Source organism: Miniopterus schreibersii, assembly GCF_964146895.1.
Source record: "Miniopterus schreibersii genome assembly, chromosome: 6".
NCBI classification, from domain to species: Eukaryota; Metazoa; Chordata; class Mammalia; order Chiroptera; family Miniopteridae; genus Miniopterus; species Miniopterus schreibersii.
In genome coordinates, this window is record NC_138107.1 from 14,043,720 (window position 1) to 14,057,539 (window position 13,820).

The 13,820-nt window shown below is 48.6% G+C and overlaps 2 protein-coding genes across 4 annotated transcripts in view; one reads left to right on the top strand and one right to left on the bottom strand.

Moving 5' to 3' along the window:
- POLH (DNA polymerase eta) overlaps positions 1-2,790 on the top strand; it is a 28,866-nt gene extending 26,076 nt beyond the window's left edge. The window contains exon 11 of one of the 2 annotated variants that reach the window (XM_081139875.1): positions 1,211-2,790. In XM_081139875.1, the coding sequence (XP_080996001.1) occupies positions 1,211-2,105 (895 nt within the window). In that variant the 3' untranslated portion in view covers positions 2,106-2,790. The remainder of the gene's footprint in view (positions 1-1,210) is intronic. The other variant, XM_081139876.1, reaches the window with a different exon arrangement.
- On the bottom strand, positions 2,144-13,640 carry GTPBP2 (GTP binding protein 2). 2 transcript variants are annotated; one of them, XM_081139879.1, is made up of 12 exons: positions 13,414-13,640; positions 11,586-11,612; positions 11,116-11,300; positions 10,635-10,743; positions 10,238-10,435; positions 9,769-9,943; positions 9,386-9,605; positions 8,833-8,968; positions 8,653-8,711; positions 7,835-8,006; positions 7,310-7,474; positions 2,144-6,617 (listed from the first exon to the last, which is right to left on the bottom strand). In XM_081139879.1, exons 1-12 carry the CDS (start codon positions 13,597-13,599, stop codon positions 6,606-6,608), a joined length of 1,644 nt encoding a protein of 547 aa, XP_080996005.1. In that variant the 5' UTR covers positions 13,600-13,640; the 3' UTR covers positions 2,144-6,605. The 2 variants fall into 2 exon arrangements, with proteins under 2 accessions (XP_080996005.1, XP_080996004.1); XM_081139878.1 differs by having other exon boundaries at positions 2,144-7,083.
- Positions 13,641-13,820: the final 180 nt, after the last annotated feature.

The window sequence follows — 13,820 nt, forward strand, 5'->3', positions numbered from 1 at the left end:
GTCTTTGTTCTTAGAAAGCCCTGGCCGGGTACTCAGTTTGTTAGAGCGTTGTTCTGATACGCTCAGGTTCTTTTACTACCTGGTATATTTGTTTATTTTCAAAAATTGAACATTTTTACTGAGCCAAATGATAATTGTGATACTGTGTTCATATAAAACCTTATAAATTGACAGACTGTAATGGATATTACCAAGAGCATGAAACTTATTGCCAGGGAAGCATCAAAATTATCTGATTACAGTGGTACCTTGGTTTTCTAATGCAATTTGTTTTGGAAGACTGTTTGAGTTCTGAAATGTCAAAAAACCAAGGGATCCACAGCCGACAGCTAGGCCTCAGGATCTTGCCCCCAGCAGAAGCCGTGTGGCATGTTCGACTTCTGAGGCGTGTTCGAAAACCGAAGCATTTACTCCTGGGTTTACTGCGTTCGTAACCCGAAATGTTCATCAGTGGAGACGTTCGAAAACCGAGGTGCCACTGTATAAAATTGTCCCCCAGCATCAAACTAGAGAACAGTGAGATTCTGTTGTGATAATTTTAAAATAGCATTTACTCTTTACCTTGAGGGACTAAACTGTATGAAAAGCGTGTTTCATCTTCTGAAATTCAACTCGTGAAAATTTATTTGGGTAATTAGACATAATGAGGAACTTTATGACAGGAATTTCTTGAAGTGTTTCTGGGACAAGGATAGGTAACCAAAAGCCATTGTGGAATTTCATTTTTCACAAATTCCAGAGTTGAAATCCTGTCAGTGTTAGTGTAACATGACGCCCTCTTAAAAACAGGAGAATGGGTGAGAGGGTTTTTTTCGAGTCTTCGCAGTCTAAATATTCTAAAGCTTTTTTGTTGCCCTGAGTAACATTTCTTGCCCTAACCCTGAATTACAGCAGTTCTGCAGCAGTGTTGTATGAAAACAGTAATATGTAGCTGTCAGGGATCCAACTTACACATGTGTGACTTGGTTCACCAAGTCATCAATTCTCAAGATGTGGTTTTAGATTAGCAACATCAGCATCACCTAGGAACTTACTAGAAAGGCATATTCTCTGCCCTTCCTGTCTGTTGAATCTGTATTAACCTGATATACCCTAAAGTTTGAGAATCGATGCAGTAATAATTTCCTCTTGTGGCAGAACCAGAATCACAGTCATTTATAATTCAAATCTGTGACCTGGTGCTAATCCTGTTCTTTTACTTTCCATACAGGTCCCCTCCCCTCACAATGCTTTTCCTTTGTGCTACCAAATTCTCTGCGTCTGCCCCTTCATCTTGCACAGACATCACTGTCTTCTTGAGTAACGACTCAAGTTCTCTGCCAAAGGTGCCAATTACCAGTCCAGAAACTAAGACCCAGGGAAGTGGCCCATCGGTTACAGCCACTAAGAAAGCAACCACTTCTCTGGAATCATTTTTCCAAAAAGCTGCAGAAAAGCAGAAAGTCAAAGAAGCTTCACTTCCGTCTCTAACTTCCACTACCCAGGCCCTCAAGAGCAATTCACCACGCAAGCCCTCATTACCTTTCCAAACCAGCCATATTACAGGAATCGAGCCCTTCTTTAAGCAGAAAAGTCTGCTTCTAAAGCAGAAACAGCTTAATAATCCTTCAGTTTCCTCCCCTCCAAAAAATCCACAGTCTAGTCCTAAAAAGTTACCAAACAGTTTTCCAATAGAGTATCCAGATTCTTGCCCTGTCTGTGAAGAGGTTTTGAAGCTAGAATCCTGTAAAGCACCGTCTGCAGAGACGGATTTGGCCAAGAACAGCCCCAGCAGGCTTGCTTCTTTAAGTTCCAAGTCTGCTCTGGAGGTGGCTCAGAAGGCAACTACTACCCCGAGTCTTCTGGCTGCTGAGGACCAAGTGCCCTGTGAGAAGTGTGGCTCTCTGGTACCTGTATGGGAGATGCCGGAACATATGGACTATCATTTTGCACTGGAGTTGCAGAAATCCTTTTTGCAGCCCCAGTCCTCAGACCCCCAGCTTGCGCCTCCCATTTCTCCTCAAGGCAAAAGAAATCCAAAGAGCCCTCTGGCCTCCAGTAATAAGCGCCCTAGGCCTGAGGGCATGCAGACATTGGAATCATTTTTTAAGCCATTAACACACTAGTGCTGCCCTCAGGCTTGCTGCAGGGTTTTAATATTTTATCTATAACCTGGGAAATGGAAATATGTTCACTTTTCAAGGAAATTCCTAACTTTATAAAAAAATTTATAAGAAAAATAATGCAGTTAAATGCTGAGTTAAGGCTCCCATCTCTTCATGGGCATGGATTCTAATTTCATTGCTGATAGAGATGTAAAAATTAATCTTCCAGAGATACAACTGCTTTGAGTTTTTAATGGTTAAGTGTTCAGGAAGGCAGAGTCACATAGTGGGAAATATGCTGGCCTTGGAGCCTGAGAGATCTGCTTCCAAACCTGGCTCTGCCTCTTGGAGTATATGGCCTTGAGCAAGTCTCTTTCCTCACTTTTCCTCGTCTTTGAGATAATGAGCAAAACTGAGAGAATGCGTTACAGAGTATTGAAGATTAAGAACAATTTATTAAAGCACTAGCGCAGGAAAGGGACTGAGGAAAAAGTTTTTAAAAAATTTCCCCCCTGCCCAGCCAGCGTGGCTCAGCGGTTGAGCATCGACCTAGGATCCAGGAGATCAGTTTGATTCCTGGTCAGGGCACATGCCCCGGTTGTGGGCTCGATGCCCAGTCGGGGGTGTGCAGGAGGCAGCCGATCAATGACTCATAATTGATGTTTCTATCTCTCTCTCCACCTCTGAAATCAATAAAGATATATTTAAAAAACAAACAAAATTTCACCCTGTCTCCATGACAGGGACTACTCAATAAATACTGAATTCCATACAAGCAAACCACATGGTAGCCGCGGTTTTAGCCACTGGCACGTCTACAACCTCTTGCATCGTGCTCTAATGTGCGAGATTGCTACTGCACCACTTTAGGAACTGTTTCGAAGGGATAAGTCGTGATCAGAACTAAAGCATCTCTAGAACTCTGCTACTCTGAGTGTGACTTTGAGGAGCAACATCAGCATCATCAAGGAACTTGTTAAAATTGTCTCAGCCTCACCCCGACCCCAACTGGATCAGAATCTGTATATTAACAGGATTTCTCAGGGTGTATCTTAAAGTTTGAGAAATCTGTAGAAGGCATCTTCTGAAACCCTCATGTACAAATTTAATGGGTAAGTACTTGGGCCTTCAGGGTCACGGGTATATTCACCTCTTCCCTACTGAAGTGATTTTTTAGCTTAGGGTTTTAAATTATTATAGCTTTTTTACACTTGTCCATGTTTATAGTACTGTATTCTTAATCTCTGTTCTTATATGTGGAGAGTCAGCTTTCCCGATATGGGGAACCTTGAATAAAATTCCAGATGAACTGAGTTAGGTGGTGGTGGGGTAGTAGAGCAGTAGGGAGAACGCTGCACATATTCCCTCTCCCATACATATACTCAAATCAACTGCTTTTTAAGCTTATTTATAAATGGGAGGTCTGTATTTAGTTTGAAGAAGGGGGGGAAACATTTGAAAACCACTAGGTCTAACAGAAAATTTCTTCCTCCAACAACAGCTCCCTTTTTTATGGCAGTTAAATGTCTAATAAGAGAGTATTCACTGTGTACATGGTCCTTTCCCTACTAGATCTGCAGTTTCTTGGAGGCAGGAATTCTTCAGTGTCTTGCACATAATAGGTACTTGATACTCATTGGATAAAACATATATAGTGAAAAATTTTAGATGGTTACCAGAACTGGAACAATAAAAATATACATATTCCTGGGGGTAGGGGCAGAGGGCTGCCTTACGTGCCTTTTTCTCCTCCTACGTGTTCCGCTGATATAGCAAAGTGGCGCACGTGTTCCTGGAGAGGTCTCTGAGATGACTTCCCAAAATTTCCTTTCTTAATCCAGGAAAAGTTTTTAACAGGTGATTGTGTATAGGTTTACTATTTCAAATTCACTTATGACCTAAGTGAAATTGTTCTAATTCAGTTGTAGACAAATTTTTTAAAAGTTGCTTTGATATAAGAATGAATTGTGCCAGGACTCATTATTCTGCATGTTGCCATTGATAAGCAGAAACCCAACTGGGGGTTCCCGCTGGAGGCTTATCGATAGGAACATGTGGCAAGGGGACATTTAGACTATAAATACTGAGAGTTTGTGAGGATTATTTGAGATTTTTGGTTTGGATGAGATGACTCTTTGCTAACCTAAAAACTCTCTGAAGACCCTTAAAACATTTGCTCCTACCCATCCATAGTGGTGTTAAACCCATGCAGGGGTCTTGCCCTGGATGGGTAGCTCAGTTGGTTAGAGTGTTGTCCTGATATACCAAGGTTGTGGATTCAACTTCCGGTCAGGGTACATACAAGAATCAACCAATGAATCCATGCAGGGGTTGAAGAAGTGATAATCCTCATAGCAGCTTAGCCCTCCTGCTACCTCACATGTCCTTGTTCCCTAGCAACATGCTCTAGCAACAGGGGACTTTTACTTTTGTGTTGGCGGCTGGAAATCAGCTCTTTGGTGGGTCGCCAACCTTCCGTGCCTCCTGGTATAAAAAGGTACACTTCATATTAAGTTTGGACTTTATTCCTTCACCTCCCCTTGATTGGAACAATAGTGTGATTAATCTGTCATTTGCTTGGTGTATGTTATTTCTTTACTTGGCTTATTAAGAGATATTGTATGCTACTGGCTTATGAAATTATAATATCCACAGAGAACCTGTGCTAAATAAATTGCTGGCAAAGACAGAAACTCATCTCTGAGCATAACTTTGTTGCCTCCCCAAAACAAAAACTTTTTTTCCCCTGAATGTAACCTTTCCTCATAGCGCAGCAATTGTACAGAAGGAAGTAAACCTCTTAGTTCCCAACGTAGGAGGAAGTTCTTCAACCATAGGCTTCTTAGTAGCAGTTAAATCAGTGATATTTTTAAAAGCAGCTGAGCTTGAGAGGTAGGGAAGCTATCGCTTTAATACCTTGGAGGCAGAATGCCCCTGGGGACGTCGGGCCACATTTATTAATAAATTTCTTTTGCAAAGTTCAGTGCTCAAAATGCAGTCCCTGCTTTTTGTAGTTGACTTTAACATTGGGCCCCATTTCTCTACCCATAAACTGTGATAATTAGGTTCTCTGAACACAGAAACAGGAAGAAGGGACTAAAGCTTGGCAAGGTGGCCCTCATAACTCCAAGCAGCCAGTTTAGGCTACATAAACCTCACTTCAGGCTATTTTGCATTGCTAGAAAAAGCATGAGGATCAGATTACCATGTCTCTAAATTCTATTCTTAAATAGCTGGCACACTAATCTCCAAATCTCTGACACAATAGTGGGCTCCTTTCTACTGTGGTGATTAGCAAGTGGCCAATTCCTCATGTATGGGGTGGTTACCTATCTCAGATGAAAAGGTGGCAGTTTCACTTTCTATTCTGCTCACTCAAAGAACTATGCAAAACAGGCCAGAATACTTGATGACAGTACTGGAACATCGATCGCGTGTTGGGGGAAAGGACAGGAAGAACTGCGAATGAGATACTAGATGAATTCTTTCCCCATTCAGGGCTCAGCAGTGCTAGGGTTTCACTTGTCTCTAATCCTGGAGAGGAATCTAGGTCTGGAAGCTGAACCTGTGTCTTAAGCATAAGCACAATGTGTTTAATAAAACATTTTTATTCTGTACAATATATATATATGTATTTAAATATATATGTATGTACATATATATAATGCAAAGAAACCTCAACCAACAAATCCCTGAGTCCATGGGAACCCAGGACACTAACAAAGGGAAAGGAGGGAGTCCATGCCCTGAAGACTAGGAAATATGGCAACAACTTTCCCTTTTCTCCAGGTTCCCAACAACAGAGGGAAAGGGATGGTCACTGCAAATTACTAAAATGAGAGGACTTATGTAGGAGCAGGAAGCAGGGTGAGGGTGGCAGGAATGGGAACTGTGGGTCAGCCTGGGAAAGTAAAACATACTGTTTGATCCAGCATTGAAACCAACAGATCACCACTGGCCGGATAGCTCAGTTGGTTAGAGCATTGTCCCAATACGTCAAGGTTTTGAGTTCTATCCCCAGTCAGGGCACATAGAAACAACCAATAAATGCATATATAAGTGGAACAACAAATCGATGTTTCTCTCTCTCCCTTCCTCTCTCTAAAATCAATTGAAAAAAAATTAAAACCAACAGATCACTACAGAGGAGGGGACAAAACTGATTGACATGCAGCTGACCTTCGGTATGCCAAGCCTTAGCTTGGTAGCCCCACGCCTGGGCCAGCACAACAAATAGCACCTGTGGGGCCTATGAGAGGAGAAACTAGGGAAGTGGCCCTTGAGTGAAGAAGATAAGGGCCACATGTCTCAGCATAGGATGAGAGCATTGCCATCCACTGTCCCTATGACATTTCTTCAGACCCTGGGCCACCAGATGGCCAGGAGCAGATGTCTTCTGTCCACAGTCAGGTAGAGATGGGCAACTTACATGGTCTTCAGAAGAGGTATAAAAAAAGGAGTGCTCTCGAGGACCACTCCCAGTTGTGACAATTCCTGAAGTGCAGGGGCCACATCGGTGAATCATGCCCAGTCCTGACAATGGGGCCAAGGTGGCGGCGGTCAGCTCACTCCGTAGACAGGCCATGGGGTTTTCAGGGTTGATGGACACAGCTGCTGAGCACAGCCCTGAATTCTCCTGTCTTCTCCCTCAGGGCTTCCCCTCCCTGGCCACACCAAGCTTGGCACCTCTCCAGAATGGTGGCAGGGAGCACCCCTCTCCCTAGCCTATTAACACACAGAGCCGCCAACAGGGGGCAGCATGGCCAGAGTCACCTTATATATTGTAGGGACAGCAATAGAGCTGTGCCTGCCTGGAGGAGGTTCAGAAGCCTACGTTGGCCTGGGCTTCTCCTGCTGCAATGGCTTGCACATCAGTGACATGGCCGATGCCCTTGGTGACACCCTCCCGGAACAGCAGCTTGGCACCCACCTTCAGGTACTCTGGGTGTTTCAGGAAGCGGAAACGTACCACTGCCTTCTCCCCTGTCCGCAGCTTGTCCTGCAGCAGATATGCGGTCACTGGCCCTGGATAGTGCCTCCCGTCCCATTCTCTACCAGCCTGGGCTCTCCACCCTTGGGGGCCTATCAGGCTTCTACCCACCCTAAGTGGGTCTTTGCCCCTTCTGTGGGATCAAGGAGTTTATAAGTCTCGGGCCAGGCCTTTCTGGAGGCAGGAGAATTCTGACTTTTCCCTGGAAAAATGTGCATGGCTGGGTCCCTCTCACCTTGGCATGGATCTTTTCCACCACTGCTGTCTGACGGACATTGCCCACGTGTACTGTCACCTGGAAGCCTCGCCGGAATGTGGTGGCATGGAACAGTAGGACTATTTCTGCCTCGAACACTGAGCAGATGGTGGGATTCATCTCGGGGCTCACCATCACCATGCCCTGGGGAGGCACAGCCCCCAGACCTCGCATTAGGCTCTCGCCCTTACAGCTCCTAAGTTTCCTCTTCCTCTAGGACTTCAAGCACAGGACCTCAGAAAACAATATTCAAAACTCTCCTCTTAGGAGGAACCCCTCCTTACCCACCTCCCAGGTGCTCTAACCCTTCTAACTTCTAGGGTCCTGGACACTATGGCTGCACCACAGTGATTCATATTTAGTGATCTGTGCTTCATGAGTATTCTAAGGCTTTTCAAACAGTCTCTATAACTAGCTTCTTGGGGTAGAGACCACGTTCCCTTTGAGTTCCCCTTAGGCAGGTGCTTCTCTGTGTTCCTTCTCCAACCCACCTTCCCACCTCACCTTGCGAAGAAGCGCACGGTCAAAGTCCCCGAGAGCCAGTGTAGCAGCCTGACCAGCTCGCAGCACACGACAGGCAGAGCGGTTGCGCTGGATGCTGCATACTCTCAGCTCCAGGAAGCAGCCATCGTCCGTGGGGCCCACCACCAGCTGGTCGCCCTCACGGCAAATCCCACTGCAGCCCAGAGGGCAGATGGCACAGCGTCAGCCTAGGCTCCCTTACTACTTCTCTGCTAGAGGCAAGCAAAGCATTCTTTCCCTTCTAAGGTGAGTCCCTCAGGAGGGGGAGAGAGACCCTAAATTCTGACTTGGGGGAAAAAATTCTGACTTGAACTTAGGGGAGATGACTGCTTTGCCCCAGTTCAGAGTTTTAGACTCTTAAGGGCAATATCAGGAAAGGCAGTGATGGCTGGCAGAGAGGTGCCTGCTGGTTTGACACTGAACACCTGATCCCTGAAAGAGCAAGATATCCCCTTGGGTTTCGTCCTCTGCTTTGGAGAGAGTCTTAAGGGACCTCCCATTTCCCTACTTGAAGATGAAGTCAGCTGAACACACACACTAGCTTTTTTCCTGGGGCCCAAGACCCACACTTCTCCCTCAGGGGCCTGGAGATTCCCAGTAAAGCAGCAATACTGTTTCTTCCCTCATAAGCCACTAGACTAGCTTTCTCCAGCTCTTCTGGTGGTGAAACCTAATCTGCAGACAAGCACGTCTTTTAGCTGGGCTCTGTTCAACTCCAGGGTCTCCTTTGGGCCATGATGTCTTCCAGTGTATGGGTATGTGAGGGCTGAGTGTGGTGGGCAGCAAGCAAGGAAATTCACCTGGAAAGTGTCCCTCCAACAACTGTCCCCACTTCTGGTACTGTGTAGATTTCATCCACCTGAAGCCAAAGAAAATTCTATCACTGGCCTGTGCAAGTGCAATCTCTCTTAACACGGGGCTTGCCCAGAATTAGTCCTTCCTAGTTCCCCAGCTCACTGCCTGTTTGGGTGGACAGTTACCTGAAACTCTGTCAGCTGCTGCATGAGTTCCTCCTGCTCTTTGCTGTTCGTGAGCGGTGGCAGGATATTCAGAAAGACTTTGAGCAGGTCCAGACTCTCTCCAGACACGCTGGACAGTGTGAAGATAGGGGTGACGCTGTAGAGGGAGGCATGGAATAGACAGGTGAGGAAAGTTCTAATAGGAAGCAGAGGCTAGAGCCTCACACACGGAAAGGTGAGCTTTTCTCATGGGTACTAGGGGCCCCTCCTGTTAACCTTCACAGGAGCTTTGGGCCCTCTCTCTGTGAGCCCGCCAAGGACCCATCCCAGAGCCCAAAAGAGTTGGCAAATGCCTGTCATAGCACTTCGTCTCCAGGTTCCCAGGCATCAGCAGAGCTCCAGGCTGGCTTGGGGGGAGGGTCAGCCTTTTAGCAAAGACTGCCTCCCATAATCCCAACCTACAAAACCACAGAACTGAGCCAGAATTGGTTTGGTCCTAAGGTGGGACACTATGCTCCAGGGCCCCATGGCAGCCTTCCCTGTGGACTGGGCATCTGGAGTGAGGAAGGCTTACTTGGGTGACTGGGCAAACTGCTGGGCAGCAGTGACAGCATCATCTTCAGAGACGACCAGCATGGGGACTTTGTGGCAGCCAGGCTGCTTGAGGACCCGCTCTAGCTGGCGTACGGTCCTCTCCACTGTGGTCTTGGCACACAGGTCCACCTTGCTGACCACGATGAAGAAGGGCACTTTCAGGGCCAGGGCCAACCCCAGATGTTCCCTTGTTGTTCCGGCTGCCTCAGAGAAGGAAGGCAGGCATCAGGAAAGAAGAAAGAATGCAGGAGGGAGGACAGGGAACAAAAGGAGAGTTCATCTGGCTCCCAGATTTAAGTAGGCCCAGGGTAGGAGAGAGTTAGCACCCCCTTCCAGCTGCATCCCTGCCCCAATGCCTCGTACCGATCCCAGTGTTAGCACTGACGAGGAGCAGGGCACAGTCAGGGCAGTAAGAGGTGAGGCCAAAGATGGTGGTGTGTAGGTACTTGTGGTGGCCGGCCAGGTCGATGAAGGTGATCATCTTGGAGCTGCTCTCACAGATCTCTTCTGCGGTCCGTGAGTCACTGTAATTCACCACCTGGCCCAGAGCCCAGGGCTCTCAGTGCCCCCTGCCAGCCTCCCAAACCCTTTCAGAGTCACCAAGACTTAAACCAGTCCCTGGGTGGCCCTGCCTCTTAACCCTGAGCCCCATTTCTGATTTAATTCAGCTGATTCCCTTTTTGTTTTCTAAGGACAAAACCTGTTCAATGCCCTCAGGGCCTTTATCTACTCTACTCCAAAAAGTTTCCACACTCTGCCCTCAGACTGTCCCTTACCACCACCATCCTATCCTCATAGTCTGGCCCCACTGGGTCCCGTTGATTGCATGCACCTCTCCCTTGCTGTTAAAGCCCAGGATCTCGAAGCTGATGCTGGAGGTTCGGCCAGACTGAATCTCATGCAGGTGGCGGAAAAGATTGAGCCGCGCCCGGCCGCGCCCATTGTCCAGCTCTCCTTGGGTCAGGACTCCAAGCAGAGTTGACTTCCCGGAGTCCACATTCCCCAGGACAGCCACACGAAGGTCCAGAAACTGTGGATGAATTGTCAGAGGTTAAGGACTCCAAACCCTTACCTCTCTCCAGTAAACACTGGATCAAGGACAGTGCCACTCCTTGGGCACCAAATGATGAACTAGATATCCCCAGGATCACAGGCCAGGAGAAAGTCTGGAACCACAGGGCCCTCTCAGGGAGCATGGGCATGAAAGGCAGGGAAGTGTGTGTGCTCACCTGCTGGTTGTCAGGGACCTTTCGTACCAGCACCTCAGTGATCTTCCGGGGCATGTCGCTGTCATAATCCACTTCTCGCTCCCGGAGAACAGTGATGTCTGCCCCAACCCTATCACAGCAAGGCCACAGCTGCCACATCTCACCTGTACTCCCCCACCCCCAGCCTTCCATCCTGGACCAATGGCCTTCCCACATGTCCCAAAGAGCTCCCAACATATTACTTCCTCTCCTACCACCCTCCAAACTATCCCGCATCCACAGCTCCCTTTAAACAAACAAACAAATCTTAAGGAGCAAAAAAGCCTAGGTCCAAATGTGGAGGAGCCCAGAACACTAGCCCTCTCCCCACTTCAGCCCTTTGTCAAGAGAAGGCAGCAGAAGGAAAGTATCTTCTTGGCCCCTGAGGCCCTAGGTGACTGGATGTATGTGGGTCCTCCCCAGAGTTAGGGAAAAGAGAACCGAGAAGGAAGGGGAAGCATACTTCTCTGCCATCCGGTGCAGGGTCTTGAGGGAGGCCCGCATCTCCTCCTCAGCCAGCCCCACCAGCAGCCCATTGTCCTCCACCCCAATCTGGTAGACTGCCTCACCGCGGCCCTCCTGGAGCCGCCACTTCATCTGTGTCACCAGGTGCTCAAAGCGGTACTGGGATGGATTCACCAGCTTCAGCTTAGGGCAGGTGAGGTATCATGAGAAGGTGAAGTCAGAGATGCTGCTCCTAAACACACATGCTCACCACTTGTCCTGCTTTAAGGACCAGGACTTTCCCTTCCCACTTAAAACCCCTCATGTCTGACCCCCTCTAACAGTGAGTCCCCCCAATAGAATGAGGTACAGAGTCCTTACCCTGAACCACATCCCTAAATTACTATAGATCATGAAGTGGAGGATCTCAGAGAAATCGTCATCCCATGCCAGCAAAGACAACCTGCACCTCCCCAGCCTAAGACTCACTTTATATTCGATGTTTCCATCTTCAGCCTGAAAAGAAACAGGGAGCAGTTACCAAACACGGTTCAGACCTAACCCCTATTTCCCCAATTCCAGATGGTGCCCAGGCAGCAGCTAACTTGAGATAGTAAGAAGCTTCAATGGCACCTATTTAGGCAGGTGCCTGTCAAAGGTCATTGGCAACAAGCCCTCTACCCAGCCCCAGTGTGACCTCTCTCAAGAAAAGGCCTCTAAGAACACAGTCACCCATCTAAGCCAGGAACAGAACCCTGAGTCCCTCCTTTCTTTGATCACTGGCAGCATGTTCTCCCAGATGCACAATCACCCTTTCCTTCTCCTCAGGCCCTCAAACTGCTGTCCCCAGAAATCTATGTCTCCTCTGTGTCTGAGCTGTTGAGGCCATTCTTTGCCACTGGTCTGGGAGATATCACTTCCTTCCTGCCCACCCCTCTCGGCTGATGTCATCAAGAGTAAGAGCATGCAAGAGGTTCTGGACCAGGGCCAAAGGGTGAGCTCAGCACTGGTCACTACAAGCTCAATGAGAGAGCACAGGTGAGAGGGGCAGGGCTCCAAAGTTGGGGCTGCGGTGAAGAGAAGAGACTCAACAAATATAATTAGGGAGATAGACTCCCTGTAGCTTTTATCTCCTATCCCCTTGTGCCTCAACTGAGGTAGAATCTTGAGTCCATCTTACAATCTCGTCTGCCTCTTCCCTATATTAAGTGACCCAACAAAGAAGTATCCCATTGCCTGAGCCTTCCCCTCCCAGGGGCAAAAGGATATGAGGTTTGCTTGCTCTGCCTGTCCTGCGTTTCTGCCCTCCTCCTCCCTGGCCATTTTTCTTTTTCCCTTTCTGTCATCATTCCATCCCTTCAAGGCCCTCTGACTCCAAGCTCTAACAGGTCTTCGCCTATAATCTCTACCTCATGGGGTATAAGGGAGATCTTTACCCATCACCAAAGACCTTCCTTTTTATCATTTTGACAGAAATGAAGAATGAAAATGAATGGCTTCAGAAAAGTGGTACAAGGATGATTCAAATGTGGTCCCAGGACCAGCAGTATTAGCACCACCCAGGAATTTGTAAGAAGCGCAGATTATAAGGCCCACCTCTGACCTAATGAATCAGAAATTCTAGGGGTGGGGCAGCAATCCAGGTGATTCTGATACATGCTAAAGTTTGATAAGCACTGGTTTAGGCTCTTCCTCTGGGTCCTCCTTTCCTAAGATGGACAAAGTAGCAGTTATTCTCTTAGGGAGTAGATGAAGTAGGTATGTGGAGGCTGTCCCCACATCCTCATAGGACAGGCAAAGAGCAGAACTACCTGCTGTTCTGTGTGTGTGTGTGTGTGTGTGTGTGTGTGTGTGTGTGTGTGTGTACTCTCAGAGACAGGTACAGAACATACTGCTCTTTTCCCCGGATACTCCCCGCCTCCCCAAGGAACAAGTTTAGAAAACTCTGCCTCCTCATGCCAGGATGTAGTCTCCCCGCTCTTAGTGCAGCACTGGGATGAGCCTGGGCATTCCATTCTGCTCTTCCCAAGGGGTTGGCAGTGGGATCTCCTTTCCCCACTTTTCCTCCTGGAGTTATCTAGATCATAATGGGGGGCTCCTCCTCCCCACTCTTCCTCCCTGGGGTCCTGACCCCGGAGGGGAGGGCCAGTCTCTCCATCCCTCCTTCTAGGGTTCCTGGGACCGGAAGGAGGGGTTCTCCTCTCCCCAGGGGTCCTGACACCGGAAGGGGGTATCAATTCTCTCCGTCCCACCTTCCTAGAGTCCGGGGACCGGAAAGAGTGATTTGTTCTCAACCCCCCACTTATCAGGTGCTCACCTCGGGGGGCAGATACGGGGGGTTGTTGGCTTTGCTCCCTCTGTTCCTTCCGTTCTTCTTCTTCCCCTTCGGGCCCCCGCAGCCGCTGCTGCCCCCGGCCCCCCTAGCCTTGAGGGTTCCGCCCATGGCCGGGCCCCCTCCGGGCCGGCAGCAGCCGCCGAACAGCTCCGATACCCGCGAGTCCATCCGCCGCTGCCACCAGCCCCCCGCCCGGCCCCTCCCCCCCGGCCACTACCTCCGCCGCCGCCCCTACTGCCACCGCCGCGTCCGGCCAGCCCGGGGAGAGCGGGGTGGGGCCCCGCTCAGGCCACGCCCCCACCCTTCCCTGGCTCAAGGCGCGTCAGAAACAGCCGCGATGCACTACGGGATATAGAGTCCTCAAGCCTGGGACCTTTTTCCTAAGAGGT

What these genes read in the sequence shown, in the direction of transcription:
- GTPBP2 (XM_081139878.1), bottom strand. Translation starts at nt 13,599, where the DNA reads ATGGACTCGCGGGTATCGGAGCTGTTCGGCGGCTGCTGCCGGCCCGGA. An exon ending in GCTTTAACAGCAAGGGAGAG is followed by an intron (nt 9,944 to 10,237) that starts GTGCATGCAATC and finishes GCTCTGGGCCAG; the next exon opens with GTGGTGAATTACAGTGACTC. An exon ending in CAGTTTGCCCAGTCACCCAA is followed by an intron (nt 8,969 to 9,385) that starts GTAAGCCTTCCT and finishes CTCCCTCTACAG; the next exon opens with CGTCACCCCTATCTTCACAC.